This window comes from Falco cherrug, chromosome 1 (genome assembly GCF_023634085.1).
Source record: "Falco cherrug isolate bFalChe1 chromosome 1, bFalChe1.pri, whole genome shotgun sequence".
Taxonomy (NCBI): domain Eukaryota; kingdom Metazoa; phylum Chordata; class Aves; order Falconiformes; family Falconidae; genus Falco; species Falco cherrug.
The window spans coordinates 108,187,679-108,211,586 of NC_073697.1; the positions used below are offsets into that span (position 1 = coordinate 108,187,679).

The following is a 23,908-nucleotide window of genomic DNA, read 5'->3' on the forward strand; positions in this document are numbered from 1 at the left end:
GAACCTCAGGCTAATATAGGGGAGGGCCTGGACCCAGCAGGGTGGAATGGCCCCAGGAGGCTCTGCCCTCACACCCATCAATAAGGAAGAACTGTGCCCCCCCCCCCCCCCCAACAGCTGCACCCCATAACTGTCCCACCCAACATGCGCTTTTGACTAAAGACCCCTAAGGCAGGAGCCAGACCCCATAAAGCAAGGGGAGGGGCGGGGGGCAAGGGCAGGCAAGCGGGGCTGGGGCAACAGCCCACACACAGCTCACCAGGGGGGTCACACAGCTCACGGGGGGGGTGTCACACAGCCCCACATCAGCCCCCCCCGGAAGTGGGGGTGTGTCTTTATTTATAGAGCAGCTTGATTGAAACACAGCAAGGTGGGGGGTGCACACAGGGAGCCCCCTCCCTCCTCTCTCCCCTTCTGGGCAGAGGGCTCAGGACCCAGACTGAGAGCATCTCCCACCCCTCCAAGCAGCCTCTCTTCCCACTCCTGCATTTTGGCCACCACAGACCCAACCGAACTGCCGGGCCCAGTCCTGACACCGTTCTGGGGTGTCAGCTCAGGCCATGGGTCCATGACAACATACTGCACGAGGTGGGGACACCCCCAGCCCCAAGAGAAGGCACCATCGCAATGGGCTCAGTCCAGCTTGGTGGGCTCCTTCTGACGTTGCCTGGCCTCCCGCACAATCTTGGCCAGGGAGAGGAGAATGGGAACGGCCATGGGCAGGAAAAGTGGGATGTAGATGGCAAATTTCTGGTCATCGGGGAAGTAGAGAAGATGGAGGAGAGATGGGTCAAAGAAGGCTCGCTCCGAGGAAGTGACTGCTTCCTTGCTGGCCTGGAAAGCAGAGTGCAGGTGGCCTGTGGCCAGCTTAGCCATGGCACTCTGTGCTGCAGCCACTGCTCGGTACACCTGTGTGGGAACAATGCCAACAGTCAGTCCCTGGCCAGGGGGGACCACAGAAAGAAGCCTGGGGGCCTCGCTCACAGTACCACACCAGCAGGAGCTCACGGTCTGGCACACGGACAGCAACACCTGGCCCCCTCTGCTCCTCCCCTCAGGGTCCCCCAGCCCTACCTCAGAGGCTACATCATCTTTGATGACAATGTTCCCGATCTTGTCCAGGAGCTGGGCCAGTGAGGTCAAGGTGGTGGAGACGGTGGCAATGTTCTCCACAGTGTGGGCCCAGAGCAGACGGTCCAGCTCCCAGTCGGCCAGCCCCTCGTTCCCTGGGCTCTCCAGCAGAAACTCAGGGGGCAGCTCTTCCCGAGATAACCCAAAGAGTAACCTGGGAGTGGAGGGGAAGATCCCAGCCCACATCAGAAGCCTGCAGTCCCACATGCAGTCCCTGCTCTTCCCCTTCCCCTCTGTATTGAGTCCTGGCAGGGCTCAACGATGCCCAGTGGCCTCCTGGATGCAGGGCATGACAAGCCAAGCCTCCCACCTCAGGAGGTGGGAGATATACCAGCATCTCTGGCCAGACAGAAGTGCTGGCCAGTGGTCAGCACCTTGCAGGCCACAAAAAGCCACCCTTTACCTCCCAGAGCCCACAGAGAAGCAAACAAGCTGCATGCGTAGCACTTGCTCTGACCCCACCAATTTCCACATCTGCCAAGAGAGCACACGCAGAGGCCCAGGGAGGGAAGAGAGCATCCTCACCGGAGCTGGGCCAGGAAAACCTCCATCACTCGCACCATGTCCACATCCACATGCAGTGGGAGGGAGGCTTGGGGGGAAGCAGGGGCTTCAATGTTGTAAACCTGCAGGAAAGCCTGTCAGCGAGCCCCAGCCGGAGCCCTGGGGCTGGCAGGGCTACTAGCACTCGCTGGGGAGGGGGAGCCGCCACTCTGTCAGAGCACTACCAGCGCCCCATGTTCCCGTACCACGATGCCACCCCAGCGGGGACTGTGGAAGGCGTTGGTGCTCACTGGGGCTCCGTCCTTGTCCTGGATGTACAGAGGGGAGTGGGAACGCTCTGGCACGTACAGCAGGAAGTTCAGCACAGGGTTGAGCGAGGCAGCGCTGGAGCCTGCAGCAGGACAGAGTCAAAGAACTGCCCTGGCCAGCAGGGACAGCAAGAGCAGATCGCCCGCACGCAGTGCCGGGGCAGAGCCCAGCCTGGCTCTTTCCACAGCAAGCCCCAAGCAGGACGGCCAGGCCAGCAGGTCTCTATCACCCTCGTTCCCATCTGGGGCTGGCAGGGCATGGCACTGCAGGGAGGGAAGGGGCACAGGCCATAGGCACAGCTGTCCCCCCTCCCTCAGCAGAGCCCAGTCCCATGACAGCCAGTCATGGTGACTTCATGCTCACCTAGCCGGGCCTCCACAGGGTTGATGACATGTGGGAGGCTGTGAGCGCTCAGGAGGAAGCTGGAGGACTCCTTGTCAAAGCGTGGTGTCACTCCTAAGACAGCATAGTACAGGATCTGCAGGCACACCACGAAGACGTTGCTGGCAGAGAAGCGTGTCCTGGGGCACCCAGGAAGGACTGAGCTGGGCTCTCCCCACCGCCTCTCCCAGCCCTCACCTGCGAGTCCACAGAGAAGTTGGCCACCAAGCTCAGTTTGTCCAGGACGGGCTGCACGTAGCGGTCCACAGCATCCTCGATGTCCCAGTCCACAGCATGGGACTTGGGGTCGGGGTTCAGCAGGCTGAAGGTGATCTCATACCCTGTCAAGGACCCACAGCCTGTGAGGCACCACCACAGCCACCACCTGTTGATACTGAGGCCACACATGTGGCCATGACAGAGCTCCCAGGAGTGGCAGAACCTGACCCCCTCTTCCCCGGCCCTCCCCGATGTGGGGTCATGCACCAGTGCCCCAACACAGCAATCGCAGCGTGGATCCTGGCCCAGAGCACCTGCCAAGGGCAAAGGGAAGATCCTGGGGTCTGTTACCCAGAAGACATCTAGGGATACTAGAAGGACAGTAGGAAAAAGCCCTGACCCCTGAGACAGGGGGCTTTCCCCGGGTCAGAGAACGGGGCTGGAGTGCACATCCGTACCCAGGCTGGATTTCAAGTACCGCCGGGCATCAAGGCCAAGCTGGCCATCAGGCACACGGTCCGAGAGAGCAGTGGCGATGGAGCTGGCCGTGAAGGACATCACCTGCGTGAGCTGCCAGAGGCGGGTGCGGAGGGCAGCCAGGCCCCCCCCAGCCCTCACCAGGGCACTGCGGTGCTTCCCCACGTAGACGCTGATGCCCTGGGGAAGGGGCAGGGGTGAGGGCTGGGAGCAGGGCTGGCTCCTGCCCACACATGGGAGAAGAGCACGGTGCCACCTGTGACAGCCTGGGGACAGACACCTCCCCCAGGGCATCTGGGAGGGGTGAAGTACGCAAAGGCTGGCACTGCAGGGTGCTGCTCCCTACCTGAGGCAGGAGAGACGAAGTTTCAGGGACCACGTACATGGTCAGAGAGCCCAGTGTAGCATCCTGCAGCGAGCGCAGAGCAACGTCAGCCTCTGGGGAAGATAAGAGACATTAGCAGGGTTGGGAATTTCACTCCAAGCCCCATCCTACCCTGAGACGCAGTAAAGCCCAGTCCCCTGCCTATCTAGCCTCAGGAAGGGGGGACTGCTCCCCCACGGAGCTCCCCCAGCTACTGCAGTCCCTCATCCCGGTACCTTGTGCGGTAGCTGCATCCAGCGCTGCCTCCTCCTGAGCCGTGGTGCTGCGATAGAGGGTCTCGTAGCGGGACGTGATGCTGCTTCTCACTGTCGGGTGAGAAAACCCGAGTGAACCCGCTAACCCTGGCTCACAGGCCCTTCGCAGGAGCCAGGTGCCAAGAGCAACAGAGAGAGCCCCTGGGTGACACATGCCACAAGTGGTCCTTTGGGCCCCAGCTCTAACCTCAGCAGAGCGACCCAGCGTGGCACACAGCCTCAGCTAGTCCACGCTGGCAGGTGGGACACCCCCACGCCACCCAGGGCGCATCCCACCCTCCGAGGGCTGCCATAGCACCCATCCCCGGGGAGGGGAGCTGGTCTCTTCCCTGCAAGCACCCTGGGGACTCTGCTGTCCCCACTGTCCCCCTTCGGACAGGATGATGCTGGTGACCGTGGGTTTGGGGCCCTGGGAGCTGTGGTGCTGCCTCCTGGGGAGAGAAACAGCGGGCACGCAGGGACCCCCCGGGGAAGGGCGGGGGCAGCCGGGGGGCTCTCACAGTTCACGGGAATCTCCATCTCCTGCACGTCCCTGAAGGGCAGCGGCCTCGGCAGGTCCCCGGGCACCGACCCCGGGGCGAAGACCACGGCGACAGGCACCGCCAGCTGGAACTGAGCAGAGGCGGCGTCAGCCCGGGCCCCACCCGGTCCCGCCGCCCCCCGGGCCCCGCGACGCTCACCGGCAGCTGGCCCAGCCCGTCGATGCCCGCGTAGGGCAGGGCGGCGCGGTAGGTTTCGGTCGTTCTCCACCACAGCGGCAGCCCCAGCACCACGGCGATGGCCGCGAAAGACAGGGCGGCCCGGCGGCCCCGCGCCCGCTCTGCGGGGACAGCGCTCAGCACCGGCCCGGGGACCGGGCACAGCGGGGACGGGGGCGGGGGGAGCGGGCGGGCACCCGTGTGCCGCCGGTACCTGCTTCATCCGCCGCTATCGCTGCCGCCGCCGCCATCTTCACTTCCCGTCCCAGCTGATGGGGCGGGGCCTATGCCCAGCCCGGCCAGTCAGAGCGCCCAGCCCTTAGCACAGCCAATGGACGTCGAGTTCGGAGCGCGGCGGCGCAGACGGGCGGGCAGTAACACCAATCAGAGCGCGGCGCCAGCCCTGAGGAGGTGGGCCTTGGCCGCACGGCCGCTACGAGTGCCACGGAAGGACAAGCGGTGTCCGGTGCGGGCGGCTGTGCAGCTCCGAGCACCGCGGCCGGGATGCCGGGTGTGGAAGGGAAACGAGACGGGGCTGGGGGAGGAGAACTGCGGGTCCTTACCCGCCCCTTGGCCCATTGAGCGAGCCCAGCCACCCCCGCCCCCAGGTGCCAGAGCCCCCTCTGTGTGCAGGTGGGCTGAGACCGGGCACAGCTCACTGCATGGATGAGCACAAGCGGCACCCGCGGCCGGGATGGGGCAGCAGCCGGTGCCCCGCAGCGAGGGAGGAGGCGCCACAGCGCTGTCTCTACCGTTTATTTGTTGTTAGGCTATTTGGTACACTGGGTGCACATGGCGAACACAACACACGCGCTCCAAGGGCGGCAGCGACCGGGACTGCGAAGCTACGGCTGAGCAGGGGCACCCCCAGGCCTCCCCTCCTGCCTCCCCCCCACGCGGCCTGGCCTCCCCCTCCACGGCCTGGCCAGAGCCCCCCACCAAAGGGGCATCCGGGTGCCTCCCTTCGGGGGGCTAGGTAACCCAGCCCCCCCACCTCATCTGCAGACGCGGCAGCACGGAGCCCATGGGGCCCGCTCCCCTCCCCCTCCCCGCGTGGCGGCTCCCCTGGGTGGCTGGAGTGGAAGCGGGGTGTGAGCAGTGGTGGGGAGGGGGCCAGGGCGGGGGCTGGTGGGGTGCCCGGCTGGGGCTCAGTAGGCATGGTTGGCCACATAGAGGGACTGCCCGGCGGCCCCCGAGTCGTCCCCGCTGCCCTCGTACTTGCCCAGCGCCGCCAGCCCATTTACCTGCAGGGAAAAGAAACATCAGTGGCCCCCAGAGGGTATGGCCCCCGAGGACCCCAGTCCCTGGGGACACCGCCTTCAGGGTCCCCCAGCTCATGGGGACACAGCCTTCGGTGTCCCCTGCACCCCTGCAACAACACAGCCCTTGGCATCCCCCTCCCACAGGGACAGAGCCCTCAGTGTCCCCCATCTCAATGGGCACAATCCTTGGTCTCCCCCACCACCCCAGGGGACATGGCTTTTGGCATCCCTCTTCCCACAGGGACAAGCTCTTGATGTCCTGTGGCACCCTCGAGGGCATGGCCCACCCCACAGGGACCTGGCCCTTGGCATCCCCCATTCCCCCGTGGGGACACAGCCCTCGCTGTCCCCATGGACACAGTACTGTGTCCCTTTCATGGGGATCATGGTCCTTGGCACCCCTTGTCCTGTGGGGCACAGCCCTTGGTGTCTCCTATCACCCTGGGGGACATGGCCATCAGCATCCCCTCTGCCAATGGGCACAGGCACCAGTACACCCCTTCGCATGGTGACACCGCCCTCGGGGTCCCCACCACCCCAGAGGACGCAGCCCTTGGGGTCCCTGCCACCCCAGGGGACGCAGCCCTCAGCACCCCTCTCCTGCGAGGGCCATCGCTCTCACCTCTGCACGCTTGACAAACTCCTCGGTGGCGGCGGTGGCATTGTCCTGCTGCCCGCGCCAGGCACTGAGCGCCGACGCCTGCAGTGCCCGCCCATAGGAGAAGGTGAGGGCCCATGGCCGCATTAGCGGGCACGTGTTGATGGCGTTGAGGTTGATGGAAGCCTCCTCCTCACTCTGACCCCCGGACAGAAAGGTGACACCTGCAGAGAGCTGTGTTATGGCACTGCGGGGGGCACAGGGCATCCCCCTCCTGGTCCCTGCCACATCCTGGTGCCAGTACCTGGCACGGCGGGGGGCACGGTGCGGCGCAGGGCAGTGACAGTGGCCATGGCAATCTCCTCAGGGCTGTACTTGGTGGGGCAGGAGTGCCCAGGTGTCACCATGTTGGGCTTTAGCAGGGTCCCCTCCAGGTAGACGTGGTGGTCGCTCAGTGCCTTGTAGACAGCTGCCAGCACCTGGGAAAGACAGGCAGTGTGGGGTCCCCTGGCACGTCACAGCACAGCACAGCATGGTGCCCACCCTGCTGCCCACCCCACCGCTCACCTTCTCTGTCACATACTGGCACCGCTTGAGGTCGTGGTCACCATCAGGCAGGATCTCCGGCTCCACGATGGGCACGATGCCGTTCTGCAAACACCAAGCAGATGCCACCATGGGGACATCCCTGGGTATCCCTCTGGCCCCATGGCAATGTGGGGCAATGCCTGGACCTGGGGGGCGATGCTCAGCCCCAAGGCTCAATGCCCACCCTTGCCGGTCATACCCATCCCAGTGGGGTGATATCTGGCCCCATGGGGTGATGCCCAGCCTGAGGGGGTCAATTCTTGGCCCCACGGAGCAATATCCACTTTTGTGGGGCGATGCCCAGCCCCATGTAGCAATGCCTGGCCCTGTGGATTGATCCCTGACCCCATAGGTGATGTCCACTCCATGGGGCAATGCCTGGTCCTGAGAGTCAATGAGCAGCCACGTGAGGTGTTACCTAACCTCTGGGTTGATGTCCAGCCCCATGGGATGACACTCAGGCACAGGGGCAACGCTGGGCCCCAGGGATCTGTGCCCATCCCCACAGGGCAATTCCTGGATCCTTAGGTCAATACTCTGGCTATGGGTCAGTGCCCACCCCATGGGGCAAAGCCACAGCCACGTACCTGCTGGCAGATGCTGGCGTAGCGGGCCAGGACGTTGGCGTTCTCCATGATGGCGAGCGCAGAGGGGGTGTTGTCGCTAATCTTCAGCACGCAGCGCCACTTGGCAAAGTCAGCCCCATCCTTCTTGTACTGGGCACAGCGCTCCGACAGCCCGTCCAGTCCTGCCAGGCAGCGCGTCAGCCCCACAGCCCCAAACCCTGCGGCCCCCACCCCACCGTGCTGTGTGCACCGCTCGCTCCACCTACCCTGCGTGGTGGTCTCCCCATCTGTCCCAGCCAGCGGCACAACACCCTTGTCCACCTGTGGAGAGAAGGGAAGGCAGCGCTGAGCCCCACCAGCATCCTCCCAGCACCCTCAGCACCCCACAAACCCATCGGAAACCCCCCACACCTTGATGCCCACAACGATGCCCTTGTCCTTGATCATCTGGACGAAGGGGGTACCATCGTCAGCCTTTTGGTACATGGTCTCGTGGAAGAAGATGACGCCCCCAATGCATTTCTTCACCCGGCTGTCGGCACTGAAGAGGATCTGGCGGTACAGCCGGCGGTTCTCCTCCGTGTTCTCCACCCCGATCTGGTTGAGGCGCTTCGCCATGCTCCCTGCAGGCACCCAGCACCCTCATCAGCCTCCGGCGTGGGGAAATGGGGGTGGCGGGCCAGAGCCCCCCAACACTGACCTACGGACTCATCGGCAGCCAGGATGCCCTTGCCGGGGGCCACAATGCGCAGCGCGATGTCCGACAGCTCCTTCTTCTGCTCGGCCGTCAGCGCGGGGTATTGGTGCGTCATGGTGGCGGTGGTGGCTGCAAGCAGACGGGGGCTGAGTCACGCGCCGGCGGGGTGGCACCCACCCCCCCCCCGCCAGCACCCTGCGGGGAACCCCACGGGGCTGGGGACCCCCAGCCCTGCCAGCCAGGGGGGTGGGCTCCCTGCGTACAGCAGGCAGCTGCCCTCGCCCCGGGCCGGCCAGGGCCTCGTGGAGGATGCCGGGGAGCTCCCAGCCATTTTGCTGCCTGCTCGCCCGCCCCCAGCCCAGCCATCTTAGGGAGCGCAGCCCCGGGGGGGCGGGCAGGGCCCGGGGGGGCCGGCGATGGAGCTGCCCCGCGGCCGGGGCTACCCCGAGCGGCTGGGACGCGGGGGGGTGGCGGTAGCCTGGAGCTGGGGATACTGGGAGGGGGGGGAATACCTCGGGAATGGCGCTCCCCGGGGAGGAGAGACCCCAGGGGCGGCACTACCCGGGGCTGGGGGCGCCCGGGCTTGGCGCTGCCCCGCGGGGCCGGTGATGCCCGGGGGAGCTGGTGCGCCCCCCGGGGTGGCGATCCCCCCGGCCGGCACCGCCTGGGCTCCGGCTGCTCCAGCGCAGGGGGTGCCTCCAGAACCCTCCCACCCTCCAACACCCCGGCGCCCGGGGCTCCCCCTACCTCGCCGCCCCCCCTGCCCCGGCGCCCCCCAGCCCTGCCCGACCCCCCGGATGCCGGCAGCGCCGCACGAAGACGCCCCGGAGGCTCGGCGGTGCTGCCGGCTCCCGTCACCGGGCGCCCCCCGGGCGCCCCCCTCCCCCCCGCCGGCTCCCCCTTACCGTGCGCAGGGCGGGCGGCGGCGGACGCGGACTGCGGGCTGTGTGCTCCGGCCCCGCGGTAAATGGGGCTGCGCTGCCGCAGAGCTACGTGACCGGCGGGGCGGCACCCGGCAGGACCGGCCCCCCCGGCCCGCTCCGCCCCCCCGCCGCCGCACGCACCCCCCTCCCAGCCCCGCCGGCGACCGGCAGTGGCGCTGGTGGGGACCCCCCAGGGCGACAACCCCGGGGTGGGGGCCCTGCGGTGCCACATCTTTGCAACCCCTTGCTGCTGGTGGGGACCACTCTGTACCCCCCCCCCAGACCCCCGGCCAGGGACCCAGCTGAGTGTCCGTCGTCCCCCCCCCCCCCCCCCGTCATGGGCAGGGACCCCCAGGCAACCCAGGCACCCCACTGTGCCATCCCCGGTTGCTGCCGGAGACCCCTCTGTGCCACCGACCCCACTGTGCCATTCTTGGTTATGGGTAGGGGCTTCCCTTGACACCCCCGTGCTGCTGCTGGGGACCCCGCCATGCCCCCCCATTGCCACTGTCACCTTCCCCCCATCACCTCTGGGCCAGGGACCCCCCTGTACCACCCATCACGGTGCCACCCTGCTTGCTGTCCCAGAGCCCCCGGCTGTGTCACCAGGGGCCAAGACCCAGCAGCGCAGAGCCTCCCGGGGCAGAGCAGGGAGTCCCACAGGAGACGGCGGTGTCCCCCCAGAAAAGCTGCCTGCAGGCAGCACAGGGACAATAGCAGTGTCCCTGCTCACCCCACGGGCCAGCTGCCAGGACCCTGCTGCTGAATCCCTGCCGTAAAAGGAGGGCTGAGCCGCCCCGCGTGGCCCTAATCCAGGGATAGGGGCACATCTCCCCCCGCACCCCAGAGCCGGGAACCACCTGGGCCCCCCGCTGCCCACCTCACATCTTGGGGGGCTGTATCTGACCCCTTGCAGGGGGTCACAGCCGCAGGAAGGAAGGGTGCAACACCAGGGAACAGCAAACGTTGCTTCCCCAGCAGCCACCCACGCACCTGGTAAATAGAGGCGCAACCCTCAGCACCTCCATTCCCTGGGTGCTGGGGTAAAGGTGCCAGCACCCCGGGTGTTGCAGCACCCGCCCCACTCTGGGCTGCGGCAGAGGGCAGGGGAAGGTGATCCCCCCCCCCGGGCAGGAGAAGCAGGCAATTAAAAACCAGAGCACTTGTTTGAATGCTGCTATTTTGGGCCACGTTCGGGGAGGGAGGTGCTGCATGGCCCTCGTGGCAGTGGGGAGCATCCTCGGGGTCGGGAACACCGGGAGAGGGATCCCGCAGGAGATGCCCTAGTAGAAAAAGGAGGGAGTGAAGGCTGGAGCTGTGCTGGGAGCAAGGGAGCCCCCGAGGAAGCCCCCCCATGCAGCACAAGGTCCCAGGGGTAGGGGACTGGGGAGCTGGCAGAGCTCCCAGCACCTGGCAGGCAGCCCTCACCACCACCCAGGGGATGCTGCATGCTGCAGCCACGCGGGGAGGGGGAACCAGCCCCATGCAACAGGCGTGTGGCCCACAGCCCCGCGGTGGGGTGCAGGAACTGGCCTCCCGATACCCTCCGCAGGGGGAGGCAGGAGGGGGGCACAGAGGGAATCTAGGGCAGGAGGAGGAGCGGGGCCGGGAAGGGAAGCTAGGTCAGCCCGGGCACGCTGGCTGCTGCCGGGGCCGCAGGGTGGGAGCCTGGGGAACGCACAGCGCCTTATTGAGAGCGAGCAGCAGCGGGGGGGTGAGTGCACCCCGCCAAGGGGAGGCCCTGGGGTGGCAGGGAGCCGTGCCTGTGGCCCCGTGACAGGGACTGAGCAGGAGCAGCCAGCGCAGGCTGGATTAGTTGTCCCCACGCAGGGCATCAGGAGCTTCCTGCATCCGTATACCAGGCAGGGTGAAAGCCAACACAACTTTATTTAGTCAATAATTGCAACATTAAAGAAAGGCAGGTTTCAGGCTACAGTGGCTCGGCTGCTTCCTTGCTGCTAGTGCCTGGCTCCAGGCCCAAGTACAGCAGCAGGCAGTGGAGCTCCTGGCAGTTCGCTGCCATGTCGGGGACGGCTGAGAGGACCTGGGGACAGCAGCAGTGTTAGTGACAGCATTTGGGATGAAGGGTTGGTGTTGCTGCAGTCACAGCAAGGGTGAGAGCTACGAACCATAAATCTCACCTCTTTCATCTTCTCCTGCATCTCCTCGTGGGTCCTCAGCATTTTCTGGACGTGTTGGAGCCTCAGCTCCAGCCCCCTGATCTGCAGTGGGAGATGTCTGTCAGAAGCCTGCCCCAAAACTGGGCAGGGACCAGCCCAAGAGAGAGGGGACTAGAGCCATGGCAGCCCCTCGGGGCTCCCCATACCTGCCCCAGGTACTTGTCAGAGCGTAGCATATTCTCATTCTCTTTCTCCAGGAGCAGCAGCCGCAGTTTGTCCAACTGCAAAAAGAGCGAGCGCCGCTGAGACATCACTGTGGGACAAGACCCCGGGGAGGGGGGGGGTGGGGAAAGGCTCCCCCCTGCCCTTGAGCTGGTCACCTGCTCCAGGAGTGAGGTCTGGAGAGGGCCCCTGTCCACAGAGGGATGGTGACATGAGGAGCCCTCAGCCCTAGCAGCCCCTCAGCCTCACCTGCTGCTGCAGCAGGACTCTCTCCTGGACATGGGCAGTGTCCACCTTGGGCTCCTGCCCTCGCACCTCCTCCCACAGCACCTTGACCTCCGTCTCAGCGCGCTGGAGCGCGCGACTCAGCTGAGATCTCTCTTCCTTCAGCTGCTGCAGGGGGAAAGGAGATGCTGAGGGGGGTTCTGTGGCTGGCGCTGCCCAGGCGTGCAGCCCAGCCAGGCCCCTATCACACACCATGACTTCCCCTCTCTGGTCGAGGAGTTGCAGCATCTTCTCTTCCTGCTGTTTCACGACGTCCTGCAGCTCCTTCTCACTCTGCGGTGGGGAAGAAGTGGTGTCAGGCAGTGTCTGTCCCTGGCCACCCCCAGCACCCCGGCAGGGAGTGAGTTTTCTCATGTTTGAGAAGGTCACACGAGCCAGAAGCACCCAAGGGGCATCACCAGAACCGGTCACCCAGATTTCTCAGTGTCCTAGATCAGCACCCGTCCCAGTTCGGCTCTGCCCTGGGGCGAGTACTGGCCCACTTCTGGCACTGGCTCACCTCTATCTTGCCCCTCAGCGCCTTGTTCAGCTTAGCGATGGTGGCAGCCTGGGTGTCCATCTTCTCCTTACTCTCCGATGTCACGGTAGCCAGACGGAGCTGCAGGTCAGAGCTGGGAGAAGACAGTGGTGCTGAGCAGGTGAGCATCACAGCCTGTCATGGTGACAGATTCTGAACCCCGTCCTGGGCATCCCACCAGCCCCATGGTGGGAGGGACCAATGCACCAGCCTGGCCAGCTAGAAAAAGCCCTTCTAGCCATGGCAGGAGAGGTCTAATCCTGGGCTAGGACAAGAGGCAAACCCCAGACAGGCTGCCCACAGGAGAGACCATCCCCAGCCCTCAACATGAGCCCCCACTGAACCCACATCTCTGTCTGCAGCGCCTTGAACTTGCTCTGCTCCTGCTCCTGGACGCGGAAGCTCAGCGTGGCAACGTCAGAGACCACGGCTCTCAGCTCCTTCATGCTTTCCAAGAGACTGGTCTCGGGCTCTGTAGACAGGGCAGAGGTTCATGAGCAGCATGGAAGGAACATCAGCTTCAGGGGACACGGCGCCAAGCAGGAATCCATGCCTGCTCGTACAGCCCGTGCAGCCCTCGCACAGGGTCCAGGGCAGGGTGACAGCCCCAGTACCTGGTGGCTTTGCTGTCAAGGAAGGTTTGTCCTTAGTAAAGGCACCTCCACCTCCGGTGGTTTCGTCAGCATCTGCAAGAGGAGAGGGCAGCGGTGCTGTGCTCAGCCCTGCGTGCTGCGGGGAGCACGACCAGAGCTCACTCACATGGGATGCTCGGAGAAAACCCCAGCTGCCCACAGGAGCCGTGACCCAAACCATGGCTGCCACAAGGCCACAACTGGGGAACCCACAGGGATGACACTGGGATCTCCTCCTCATCCAGCACCACACCCCCAGCATGGGAGGGAACGATCCCCACCCCCACACAGGGACACCCCCCCCAGCACCCAGGCAGCGGGTGCCAGCTCACCTTTTGCCGACAGCGCTTTCAGAGCACTGCCCACGAAGGAGGTCCTGGCACGGGCCGGGGTGCAGCGGGCAGGGGTCCAGGCACAGCGGGGGGTCTGCCAGCTCTGTGCCTGCAGGGCCACGGACCAGGCTCTGCTTCTCGATGGCGCATCGTCATCCTTCAGAGGGGAGAGAGAGCACAGCTTGTGATAGCTTGTGACAGCTCTGCACTGCCTGGGTGAGCAGGGGGTGTCTCGAAGCCATACCATGGGGGACCACGAGTGTCCGACACCCCTCAGGCCACCCCTGGTCCTTGTCCCAAGGCAGGGCTCCTACCTCCTCTTGCAGAGCAGCCCTGAGGCTGTCTGCAAGCTCCTGCAGCCGCATCTTGCTCTTGGCAATGTCCGTGAAACACCAGGAGACTTTGTCCCTCTTGTGCTGCAAGTCAAGGAGCTTGGCCTTGGTGCTCTCCAGCTCCTTGCAGAGGGCAGCCTGCTCTTCACTGTGGGATGGCATCAGCCTCAGCAGGAGCAGCATCCCCCCTCCTCAGCGTGGGATGGGGACATTTCCCACGTCTGCTCCCACTGTGACCTGGGAGTGGTGCAAACCCCACGGATTTAGGCAGCCCCCCTCAAGATGGGCTCTGGTAGGCTTCCCCACAGCCGTGGCAACCACACTTGGCTGGGGCAGCAATGCCCGGAGCAGTGTTCCCCAACCCCCAGGAGGAGCTCGATTTCCCAAAAAACAGAGGGAGGTGGTGAGCGGGGACAGTACCACAGGCACTCGTGGGAATTCATCAGCTCCTCGTACTGCAGGGTGCGCTCCTGCAGGGCGGCCAGCGTGGACTTCAGCTTGGCCTCCACCTCCAGCAGCTGTGTGCGGGACATGCAGTTCTCCTGATCAAGGAACTGGAAGAGGGTGGGGGGACACAGCTGTGAGTGCACCCTTGGGACCCCCGGCAGAGTCCCTCCCATGCCTCAGGGTGCCGTTTCCCATTAGGGGCAGCTTTACCCCAGCAGACCAGCAGTTTACTGGGGACATCAGACAGGCTGGGGGAGGGCAACACGCCTGCAGCCGGGAGAAAATTATCCCGGCGAGCTCCCCGCCCCCCTCCCCAGGAATTGCCGCTGGGCAGGATGGAGAGCTGTGCTACGTGCGGGATGTCAACCACCCTCACCACGCTCACCCCCTCCCGTGGGAGGGCTAATCCCGCTCCTGGCCGGCTGCCAGCGTTCCCGCGAGGCCGAGATGGGGGCTGGCAGCGCGTGACATCGTGGGCAGGGTCAGGCAGCTCCTACCTCCCGGCACTCGGTGGCCTCCCGCAGCTCCTGGCGCAGGCCATTGCAGTCCTGCTGCAGGGCATCCCTCTCCTGTGCCAGCCTGTAGGAACGGGACAGGGTCAGGGGGTGCCGCGTTCTGGGGGCCAGGGGTGGCAGGAGGTGGGGGAGGGGTAATGTCCTGCCCCAGGGCTCAGACCCACTGGGTTATCTCCTCGCACTGCTTCCTGTTCTGCTGCTGCAGCTCATCCCGCTCCTGCTCCACGCTGGCCAGATTCGTCATCAGGGAGCTCAGCTCTGTGAGGGACGGAGCTGTCAGCATGGTGGGGGGCACAGGGGCAGCTCCAGCCCCCGTGTCACCCACCCCTACCTGCACTGAGACAGGATTTGTCCACAGTCAGCTGTTCCAGCTGAGCCACCGCATCCTGCAAGGCCACTGAGGTCTTCTTCAGCTGGCAGGACGCCTGCAGAGACACAGTGCCCTCCAAGCTCACTTTGGGCTGCTCTTCCCCATAGGGTGCTCCCACACCAAGGGGTGCCCTGAGTCACCCCGTGCAAGGGAGCACCCCAGACACCCCCAGTCACCACTCTGCACTAGCAACCCCCTACCTCCTCCTTGGCTTGAAGAGCTTCGTCTGCCTGTTGCCTCACAGCATCCCGCTCCTCTAAGCAGCTCCGCAGCTTGTTGGGCACTCTTTCCAGCACGGCTCGGCACCAGGACACCAGGGCTCTCACCTGCTCCCGCTGCAAGGGGAGACAGCACCAAGCAGAGATCAGCATGGCATGGCACTGCCAGCCTCCAAGCCGGGACAGTGTGGCCATGTTGGCTGGTGGCACTGTCCTGCTGCATGCCCAGGGACCGGTCTGGCAGCCGGGCTGCCCGTGGCACCCAGGGCACAAGGCGCTCCAAGACAGAGCAAAGCGGCACCAGCCATACTGGTGGGGAGGCGAGGGGCTGAGCCCACCGCCAGCCCCCACTGGGACACCCCTCACCTCCACATCCAGGGCTCTCCTCTCCTCCTCCAGATTTTCAAAGGTGACATCTATGAATTCCCGGAAAGACTGAGTCTCAGCAGACAGGGATGCCTGTGGGGCAGGAGGGATGGGTCAGCGCTGCCGTGCTGGAAGAGCCACATTTGCTGGCCATGGAGGGAGGAGAGCGCCAGCCCCAAGGCCAGATCCAGGGCAGCTCCCCACAGCTGCACAAAGAAACCTCTGGTGGACCCAAACCCCTCCCAGACCATCGCTCAGAGCATCACTCAAGCTCAGGCCATGGGGATGCCTGTCCAGCCCCCCAGTGACCCAGGTGGGAAGCAGCCGGAGATCCCTAGCCACTCAGTACCTGCTGGTGGATGGCATTTGCCAGTAGCGTGCCCAGCTCTTGCTGGGAGGCCAGGCTCTGGCTGCGGGCGCTGATCTGGGCACTGGCATGGGCACGGAAGGCCTCCAGGAAGCGATCTCCCTGCCGAGGGAAGGATGCTGCTCTGGGCACACTGTTGCATGAGGGGCAACTCCGAGGAGCATCCCCACACGATGATGATGCCCAGGGCTCCCGCTCCCAGCGGGACACAGCCCAAGCCAAAACCACATCCAGAGAGCTCCAGCTGCCCCAGGCAGCCACAAGGCCTTCTAGGGCTACATTGGACTTTTCCCCTGGGATGCTCAGGAGCCCTTCACCCTGTCGAGATGCTCCATGAAAGGCATGGGGACAGCAGACCCTGCCCTGACCCTGCCACCAGCTGCCCCTCTACCTCCTCCTTGGCTCGGAGAGCTTCCTCTGCTCGCTGCCTCATGGCATCCCGCTCCTCCAGGCAGCTCTGCAGCTTGCTGGGCACTCTCTCCAGTACGGCTCCACACCGAGACACCAGGGCCCTCACCTGCTCCCGCTGCAAGAGGGGACAGCACCAGGAAGCACCAGCTGTAGCTGACGGCTGCCATGTGTGCTGGCAGCGCCAGCATCTCCCAAAACCCAGGGGGAAAGGGGGGATCACCTCCTGGGTGAGGGCTGCCTGCTCATCCTGCAAGCTCTGAGAAGTCGCGTCAACGAAGCCCTGAAACAGGAGGCGCTGCCTGCTCCAGTCACCCTGGGGAAGGGACAAGGGCACCGGTGCTCAGGCAGGGCTCCCAGAACCAGCACAGGCAGCGCCAAGCACAGGTGAGCCCGGCTGAGACGCACCATCCGCTCAAGGGCCAGCTCCAGCTGCCGCCGCAGGTCCTGCTCTGCTCCCCGCTGCCACTGCAGAGCCTCCGTTTTCCTCCGCAGCTCAAGGTAGAGGTTGCGGTAGATCTCCTCCTCCTAAGGGCATCCCAGCAGAGCAGAGGGGGCTTCGCCCCAGCCCCACTCCACCCTGGGGGCCAGCGAGAGCTCGCACCTCCCACTCTCCCTCCCCCTGTGTGTGCCAGGGATGTTTCCCCACACAAAGGGTTCAAATCCAGCAAGCTCAGCAAGTAGAGCTGGACATGATAACGCGGCCGGAGGAGTGCCAGGCGCATCATGCCATGCATGGTGCCACAGCAGCCCCGCTTCCCTTCTGCTCCACCAGGCTGCGGTGCAGCCAGGGCCACCATCCTGCCAGCGGCACATGGGCCCCGTCATGGCACTGAGGCCACAGGGAATGGGGTGGCACCACCGCAGCGAGAGCTCTTACCCCTTTGGCATGGGTGATGTCCGTCTGCATGAACACATCCCTCTGCTCGGCCGGCCCCACACCAGGCAGCAGCCGCTGGCTCTCCTGGCAGTGGCGCAGCTGGAGCGAGAGGGCTTCAATGATGATGAGGGTGCTCTCCAGCCGCACCTCTAGCTCTGCCCGTGGCAGGGACTTCAGCTGTTCCCGAGGACAACTGGGGACAGAGAGAGGGCAGGGGCAGTGCATGGGTGTTACAGTCCCATCTGGGGCGGGAGGCATGTTCCTACACTTACTGCCAGAGCAGAGAGTCCGTTTCAGCAGCACTGTCCTTGGCGCAGGGGGGGGCACCCACGTATGTGTTCATGCTCCTCTCCTGCAGGTCCCGGGGGGTCATGAAGGTCCCGGCGCTCATGGCGGCCACCGGCGTGACGCTCGTCCCGGCGCTCGTGGCGGCCACCGGCGTGACGCTCGTCCCGGCGCTCGTGGCGGCCACCGGCGTGACGCTCGTCCCGGCGCTCGTGGCGGCCACCGGCGTGACGCTCGTCCCGGCGCTCGTGGCGGCCACCGGCGTGACGCTCGTCCCGGCGCTCGTGGCGGCCACCGGCAGAGGCAGGCTGTGCCGCAGGGAATCCAGCGGGGACAAGGTGCCGAGGCTCTTCTCCAGCCACACCAGTGGCAACATCCAGGACACGGCACCTGGGGCCACCTCAGGCAAGGGGACTGGGGTGGCCGTTGCCTCCAACCCAGCAGGCTCCAGCCTCTGTGCCTCGGTGGGAGGGAGCTCAGGGGGGTCCTGTTCTGGTGGGGCAGGGGACTCTGCTCCCTCAGGGGTGTCTTGACAAGATAGGGGACCAGCACCCCCAGCCAGGGGCATGGTGCCCGCAGGGCTGCAGGAGAAGTGGGTGGGCACCACTTGCCACCTGTGGAAGGGGGCTTCCCGTGGGGTGGAGCTGGTGCCGGGGGGCCCTGGGGTACAGGAGGCCAGGCTGGTACTGCCAGGGGACTGGAGGGTGCAGGGTGCTTGGATGGTGCTGCCTGGAGGGTTTGTGGTGCAAGGCACTGAGCTGCTGATGCTGGGGGGCCCTGGGGTGCAGAGCATTGGGGTCACGCTGCCACAGGGCTCTGAAGTATGCAACACTGGGATGGGGCTGCACAGGGGGGCTGGCATTGTGCTGTCAGGGGGCTCCGGGATGCTGGGTGACTCTGGGGTGCGGGATTCCAGGACTGAGCTGCTCAGGGCCTCTGAAGTACAGGGTCCTGGAATGGGGCTGCTGGGGGTCTCCGGAGTGCAGGGCGCCTGCCCAGGGCTGCTGGGGGGGTCTGGGGTGGTGAGGCCCAGGACTGAACTGCATATTGGGGCTGGCACAGGGCTGCTGGGCGGCTCTGGGGTGCAGGGCCCCCGCACGGGGCTGCTGGGGGGCTCTGGGGTGCAGGGCCCCCGCACGGGGCTGCTGGGGGGCTCTGGGGTGCAGGGCCCCCGCACGGGGCTGCTGGGGGGCTCTGGGGTGCAGGGCCCCCGCACGGGGCTGCTGGGGGGCTCTGGGGTGCAGGGGCCCAGGACTGCACTGCATATTGGGGCTGGCACAGGGCTGCTGGCGGGCTTCGGGGTGCAGGGCCCCCGCACAGGGCTGCTGGGGGGCTCTGGGCTGATGCTCTTGAGGGGCTCCAGAGGCCTGGGTGCCAGTGTGGGTTTCCTGGGGCGCCCCCGGGTGCAGGACACCGGAGTGCCACAGTTCTACAAGACATTGGGGGGGTCGAGGGTCAGGGCTGTCCTGCCCTTCCTCCCATCCCCCCATAGCCGTTTGTCCCATTTCCCCCACCCCAGTAGATCATACCTGTCATCCCAGTGCCTTGGCACCTCACCCCAGTACCACCAGTTCCGGTACAGCCCGACACCCCTTCCCGTTACCCAGCCCCCTCCCCTGGTGTCCCCCCACCCCGCCCCGCACCCACCTCGAGCCGCAGGCGGCGGAACAGCGGGGTGAGGGTGGTGTGTTCAGCGCCCGGTTGCAGCTGCAGCTCCTGCAGGGGGAGGCGCCGCGGCCTCCGCGCCGCCTGGGGGTGGGGGGGTGGGCACCGGGGGTCACCGGCAGCACCACCGGCAGCACGCCCCAACGCCCCCCCCCCCCTTTTCATATATACAGGGACAGTTCCGGTCCTTACCAGACGCCCCTGCCACCCCCGCGGCTCTCCACGTCGCCCCACCGGGACCCCGCCCCCAACCCCACCCCGTGGGGAGCCCCCCGGCCCGCACTCACGGCGGGGGTCAGGGCGGCCCGCACGGCCCCGGTGCGGCCTTCCGGTGCCGGCCCCGCCCGTTTGAAACCACCCCCCCCACCCCCTCCCGCCCCCACCCCTCCCCCCCCCGGGGCTCTCCACGCCGCCCCACCGGGACGCCCCCACCCCGTACTCACGGCGGGGGTCCGGGCAGCCCACATAGCGCCGCTCCCGGTGCCGTTCCCGCGCCGCCTATTTGAAACCCACGCACGGCTCTGATTGGCTGCCCCGCGCACGCGTCGCTGCGCCTGGGAGTGCGTTAGGGGCGGGGCCACGCTCGGTGGTGGGCGGGAAGGGGCGTATCCTCGAGAGAGGCCCCGCCCAGCGGGCGCGGCGCAGCGCCGAGCAACTGGCCACGTCGGGGGCGCGCGGCGCTTGGCGGGGGGCGCACGGGAACGCGCCCAGCTCCAGCTCCAGCTGCCTCCCGACCCCAGGCCCTGCCCCGGGGCACCCAGCCCTGCACGGCCCCCCAGACCCCTGCCCGAGGGTTGAGGGGCGAGCAGCCCCCCACGCCCGGGGGTCCTGCTCAAGGCTGCACCCGCAGCAGTGCCCGCGGCTCCGGGGTTTATTGCTCCCGCGGGGAGAGGTACAGCCTTGGGGTAAGGGGGACCCGGCCCAGCGGGGTCCGACCCGCCGCCGGGGTGGGGAGGATGTCCCTGAGCGATGCCGGGGGTCCCAGCCACGGTGCTTCAGCCGGGCCAGGGCCGCCCCGGGGGGGTGGCAAGGTCGTAGTCGAAGTCAGCAAAGGTGGCAAGGTCAGGCGGGGGCTGCTCAGGGGGGCACGGGGCCACCGCCACCGCCACCGGGTCCTTCTGCAGCAGGTCGGCATCAAAGGCCACCCCGCGGAAGAAGGGGTGGCCCTGGAAGTGGTGGAGGTAGCGCAGGCGGTGCAGGGGGTTGTGGCACAGCAGCTGGGGATGGAGGGAGAACAGTCAGTGGTGGGGACCCCGGCACCCAGCTCGGGGGGCCAGCAGGGACCCCAAAATCCAGGTGGGAGGGTTACCTCAGCAAGCAGCCGGGCCAGCGCGGGGCTGAACGTGGGTGGGCTCTCATAGCTGCTCTGCTTGACGCGCTCCAGCATGGCCACGTGGTCCCCTGCCGGTGCCACGGGGAACTGGGAGGGCAAGGAGTGGATTTAGGGTCTCCACGGGGTGCAGCTACCCCCCCACCCCACCCCCTCCCGACCCCATGGTCCTCACCTCCCCGCTGGCCAGGGCAAAGAGCAGGACTCCCAGGGACCACCAGTCAGCTGCATGGCTGTAGGGCCCCCCGCTCAGCACCTCCGGGGCTGCAGGGGTGAGCAGGTGAGTGCCTGGGGGAGTTGCACCCCGTCCCCCCCAGCCCCTCACTGCCCTCTTACCCATGTACTGCAGGGTGCCACAGATTGTGTGGGCTCGCTCACCCCACTGCAGGTGCCGGGAGAGGCCAAAGTCGGTGAGCTTGAGGTGCCCTGTAGAGCAAGACACCGCACAGAGACCCATGGATGGGGTGTCCCCATGGATGGGGTGTCCCCATGGATGGGGTGTCCCCAAGACAGCGCCACCAGACTCTTACCTCTCTCATCCAGGAGGATGTTCTCCATCTGAAACAAGACAAGTGCTGGGGTGGCTTCTCCATGCTAGGGGGTTCAGAGACCCCCCATCCCATCCTCTGCCCCCCTGGCCCTACTGCCACCCACCTTCACATCTCTGTGCATGATGCCCAGGTCGTGGAGGTACACTGGGGAGAAGACAGAGCCATCAGGGTGGTGGGTACCCTCCCAGCATGGTGCCTGCTGCCACCCCCATGGCACCCAGCAGGCAGCATTCCACCCCTGGGGATGGCTGACCCTGCCTGCAGGTCCCCATTGGTGGGGACAGTGGTGGCTGTCCCTGACATGGCAGGCCACTCACCAAGCACCAGCACCAGCTCAGCGGCGAACAGGCGGACGGTGGCCTCAGCAAAGCACCCGGCGGCACGCCACAGTGCATGAAGGTCTCCGGTGCTGCAGTAGGTGCACACTGCCGGGACGGGCGATGTGCCTTACCAAGGGGCTGCCACATGGGGCCAGGCTGGCTTGAGGGGCACGGGCACTGGGGTGGCACGGGCATGGGGGGCTGGGTGGGCCACTGGGGCCATGCACCAAGATGATGCAAGCACTGGGGCCATAAGGGCAGTGAGGTGGCACAAGCACCAGGACCACACTGGCGCCAAGGTGGCATAAGCACTAGGGCAATATGGGCATCAGGACCACATCCTAAGGTGACATAGGGCATAGCTAAGGCGGCATAGGAGCATGCAAGCTCTGGGGTCATGTACCACAGTGACATGGGCACCGGAGCCATGTGGGCACTGGGAACACACAAGCACCAGGGCCACATGAGCTCTGAGGTGGCACAGGCACCATGGTCACACAGGCACCAAAGTGACACAGTCCCCGGGGTCACATAGGCCCTGGGAATGCACAAGCTATGTGGGCACCAAGGTGGCACAGCCATCAGGGCCACGCAGCCAGGCAGGCACCAGGGCTGGGGTGTCTCATTCACTCCCGGTGCTGGTCCCTGCCCCACGGTGGCTTGTCCCCACCCCTGTCCCCCCATCCCTGTCCCCACAGTGGGTTCAGGGTGGGAGCTGGCAGCCAAGTGCCTGGATGCCCACGGGGCAGTGCGCAGCACGGGGGGAGCGTACGCGTGTGTGGGGACACGTGTGCAGGCAGCAAGGACACGTGAGCTGGCGGGGGGGGGCTGGGGGGAACCCACGGGCAGATGGTCACTCACTGATGAAGAGGTGGCGCTGGCCCTGCCAGCTGTCCCCCAGCCCGTGGACAAACGGGTGCCTGACCTGTCTCTGGGGACACAAAGCAGAAAGGGTGAGCGGCCCCCAGGGTGGGGGGCCAGGGGGGCTGGGGACCCCACTTCTGCCACCCTCCCTCCACAACCCCACAGCCTTCTGCCATCCCTACGGCCACCCTGCACCCCCCCACGGGCTGGGGTCCCCCTTGGACCCCCCCCAACCTGGATGCTGACTTCTTCCTTGCACTGCTTGAGGGTGTCGCGGCGCAGCACCTCCACTTTGGGCATAACCTGGGGGGGGGCGAGGGGCTGTCAGGGGGGGAAGCCAAGGTCAGGCAGGAGCACCCATGGGCCCCTGGGGCAGCACCCACCTTCACGGCGCAGACCTTCTCCCGCCCGCAGTCCAGCACTTTAAGGATGGTCCCGAAGGAGCCTTTGGCCACGAAACCCAGGATCTGGGGTGGGGAAGCAGGGTCTGAGCACCCCGCGGAGGGGGGTTTGGGGTGCTCGGGGTGGGACAGGGTGTGGGGTCCTGTGTAGGTGGCACAGGGCACCTAGTGCAGGTGGTGGGGACACATGGTGACCAGGAGAATCCAAAAGAGCACCCCAGTGGGATTCATGGGGACCCAGTATGGGGCACACGGGGACGGGGGACAGGGACCCGCAGCACGGTGGTTGTGGATGCTGGCAGGACGCACGGGACCCCGGTAGGACGCACACGACCCCGGTAGGACGCACGGAGACTCGACATCGGGGTGCGGGGACCCGGCGGGGGTAGAAGGGGACGCGGTGGGACAATCGGGGACGGCGGTGGGAGGCGCGGGGACCCGGCACGGTGTGCGGGGAGAGCCCGTAAGAGGGGCGGCGATCCCGGGAGGGCGGCACGGGAGGGCGCTGGGTGACACCGGTAGGACGTGCAGGGACCCCGGTAGGACGTGCAGGGACCCCGGTAGGGCGCTGGGTGACCCCGGTACGGGATGCGCGGGGACCCGTTAGGGCGCCCGGGGCTGCCAGGGCGGGATGCACGGGCGGCGCCGGGAGGACGCTCGGGGACCCCGTTAGGATGCACCGGGACCCCGTTAGGAGGGTAGGGACCCCCTGAACGGCACCTTAAGCTGCTGCTGGCGGGCGGAGGGGCGGACGGGGAACTCCGGCAGGAAAAGCGAGACGAGCTGCGGCAGCGGCCACCCGGGCAGCGGCGGCTCCTCGGCGGGGCCCCGCGGGGCCAGGGCGAGCCCCGACCCCGGTACTGGTACCGGCCCAGCGCGGCCCAGCAGCGCCCGCACCCACGACCCCACGGCGCGGCCCTACGGAACCGGGGGCAGCGTCAGCGGGGCGGCGGGGGACCCCCGGGGCCGAGGATGCCCGGGGGCGGGGGGCGGGGAAACGACCCCCGGGGCCGCCGCACGCACCTGGGGGGGCCGCACCGGGGCCGGGGCCGGCCCGGGGCCGCTGCTCGCTGCTCCCATCGCGGCGCCGCCCGGCCGCGCCCCAGGCCCGGGCCCCGGTAATCCGCCGCTTTACATAACCCTGCCGCCCCGCCCCGCCCCGCCCGGGCGCGACCACCCCCCGCCCCGCGGCCGGGCACCGCCGCTGCCCCTCGCTCCGGCAGCGCCGCCCGGGACCCCTCCCCCGCGCCTGATCCGCTCCCGGGCAGGGCGCGCCCTCCGGGGACCCCCACCCCACCCCTTTGCACCCCCCTGGCCGCAGCCCCCCCGCCCCGGGGCGGCTGGTGGGTACCTGCAGCCCCCGCCGAGCCCCGGGGGATGGTGCAGGAGACCCCAAGCCCCCAGAGCTGATGCCCCGAGCAACCCCCCCGGGGAGGGCCAGGGGATGAAGCCACAGCAGGTGGGGGGGCTGCTGCCGAACTTGGGGGGG

The 23,908-nt window shown here is 66.8% G+C and overlaps 4 protein-coding genes across 7 annotated transcripts; all 4 read right to left on the reverse strand.

The window, feature by feature from the left end:
- Positions 1 to 290: 290 nt before the first annotated feature.
- On the reverse strand, positions 291 to 4,682 carry PIGS (phosphatidylinositol glycan anchor biosynthesis class S). 2 transcript variants are annotated; one of them, XM_055698232.1, is made up of 12 exons: positions 4,573 to 4,682; positions 4,341 to 4,480; positions 4,161 to 4,272; positions 3,622 to 3,711; positions 3,368 to 3,459; positions 3,003 to 3,201; positions 2,524 to 2,666; positions 2,308 to 2,422; positions 1,881 to 2,026; positions 1,657 to 1,757; positions 1,075 to 1,285; positions 291 to 909 (listed from the first exon to the last, which is right to left on the reverse strand). In XM_055698232.1, exons 1-12 carry the CDS (start codon positions 4,607 to 4,609, stop codon positions 634 to 636), a joined length of 1,662 nt encoding a protein of 553 aa, XP_055554207.1. In that variant the 5' UTR covers positions 4,610 to 4,682; the 3' UTR covers positions 291 to 633. The 2 variants fall into 2 exon arrangements, with proteins under 2 accessions (XP_055554207.1, XP_055554201.1); XM_055698226.1 differs by having other exon boundaries at positions 3,622 to 3,714.
- Positions 4,683 to 5,100: 418 nt separating this feature from the next.
- On the reverse strand, positions 5,101 to 9,114 carry ALDOC (aldolase, fructose-bisphosphate C). Its single transcript, XM_055698239.1, has 9 exons — positions 8,975 to 9,114; positions 8,073 to 8,198; positions 7,784 to 7,995; positions 7,639 to 7,693; positions 7,394 to 7,554; positions 6,786 to 6,869; positions 6,523 to 6,697; positions 6,243 to 6,442; positions 5,101 to 5,602 (listed from the first exon to the last, which is right to left on the reverse strand). The coding sequence occupies exons 2-9, from the start codon at positions 8,182 to 8,184 to the stop codon at positions 5,507 to 5,509; spliced, it is 1,095 nt and encodes a 364-aa protein (XP_055554214.1). The 5' UTR covers positions 8,185 to 8,198; positions 8,975 to 9,114; the 3' UTR covers positions 5,101 to 5,506.
- A 1,746-nt stretch (positions 9,115 to 10,860) lies between these two features.
- Positions 10,861 to 19,694, reverse strand: SPAG5 (sperm associated antigen 5). Of its 3 annotated transcripts, none has more exons than XM_055717304.1 (24): positions 19,397 to 19,694; positions 18,936 to 19,037; positions 17,276 to 18,717; positions 17,004 to 17,196; positions 16,532 to 16,651; positions 16,347 to 16,439; positions 16,107 to 16,241; positions 15,698 to 15,817; positions 15,349 to 15,441; positions 14,965 to 15,099; positions 14,726 to 14,819; positions 14,559 to 14,652; positions 14,377 to 14,458; positions 13,853 to 13,986; positions 13,415 to 13,580; positions 13,101 to 13,257; positions 12,751 to 12,822; positions 12,485 to 12,608; positions 12,119 to 12,230; positions 11,812 to 11,892; positions 11,584 to 11,724; positions 11,319 to 11,393; positions 11,134 to 11,214; positions 10,861 to 11,036 (listed from the first exon to the last, which is right to left on the reverse strand). In XM_055717304.1, exons 1-24 carry the CDS (start codon positions 19,418 to 19,420, stop codon positions 10,923 to 10,925), a joined length of 3,984 nt encoding a protein of 1,327 aa, XP_055573279.1. In that variant the 5' UTR covers positions 19,421 to 19,694; the 3' UTR covers positions 10,861 to 10,922. The 3 variants fall into 3 exon arrangements, with proteins under 3 accessions (XP_055573279.1, XP_055573269.1, XP_055573290.1); XM_055717294.1 differs by having other exon boundaries at positions 11,584 to 11,727; positions 19,397 to 19,692; XM_055717315.1 differs by lacking the exon at positions 19,397 to 19,694 and adding an exon at positions 19,241 to 19,279 and having other exon boundaries at positions 11,584 to 11,727.
- A 115-nt stretch (positions 19,695 to 19,809) lies between these two features.
- On the reverse strand, positions 19,810 to 23,846 carry RSKR (ribosomal protein S6 kinase related). The gene is given in 12 exon segments (XM_055717327.1): positions 19,810 to 20,170; positions 20,263 to 20,373; positions 20,459 to 20,547; positions 20,620 to 20,731; positions 20,733 to 20,858; positions 20,938 to 20,978; positions 21,152 to 21,259; positions 22,016 to 22,085; positions 22,253 to 22,321; positions 22,402 to 22,485; positions 23,140 to 23,337; positions 23,443 to 23,846. Coding segments are annotated over 12 exon segments (1,287 nt in total). The 5' UTR covers positions 23,500 to 23,846; the 3' UTR covers positions 19,810 to 19,948.
- Positions 23,847 to 23,908: the final 62 nt, after the last annotated feature.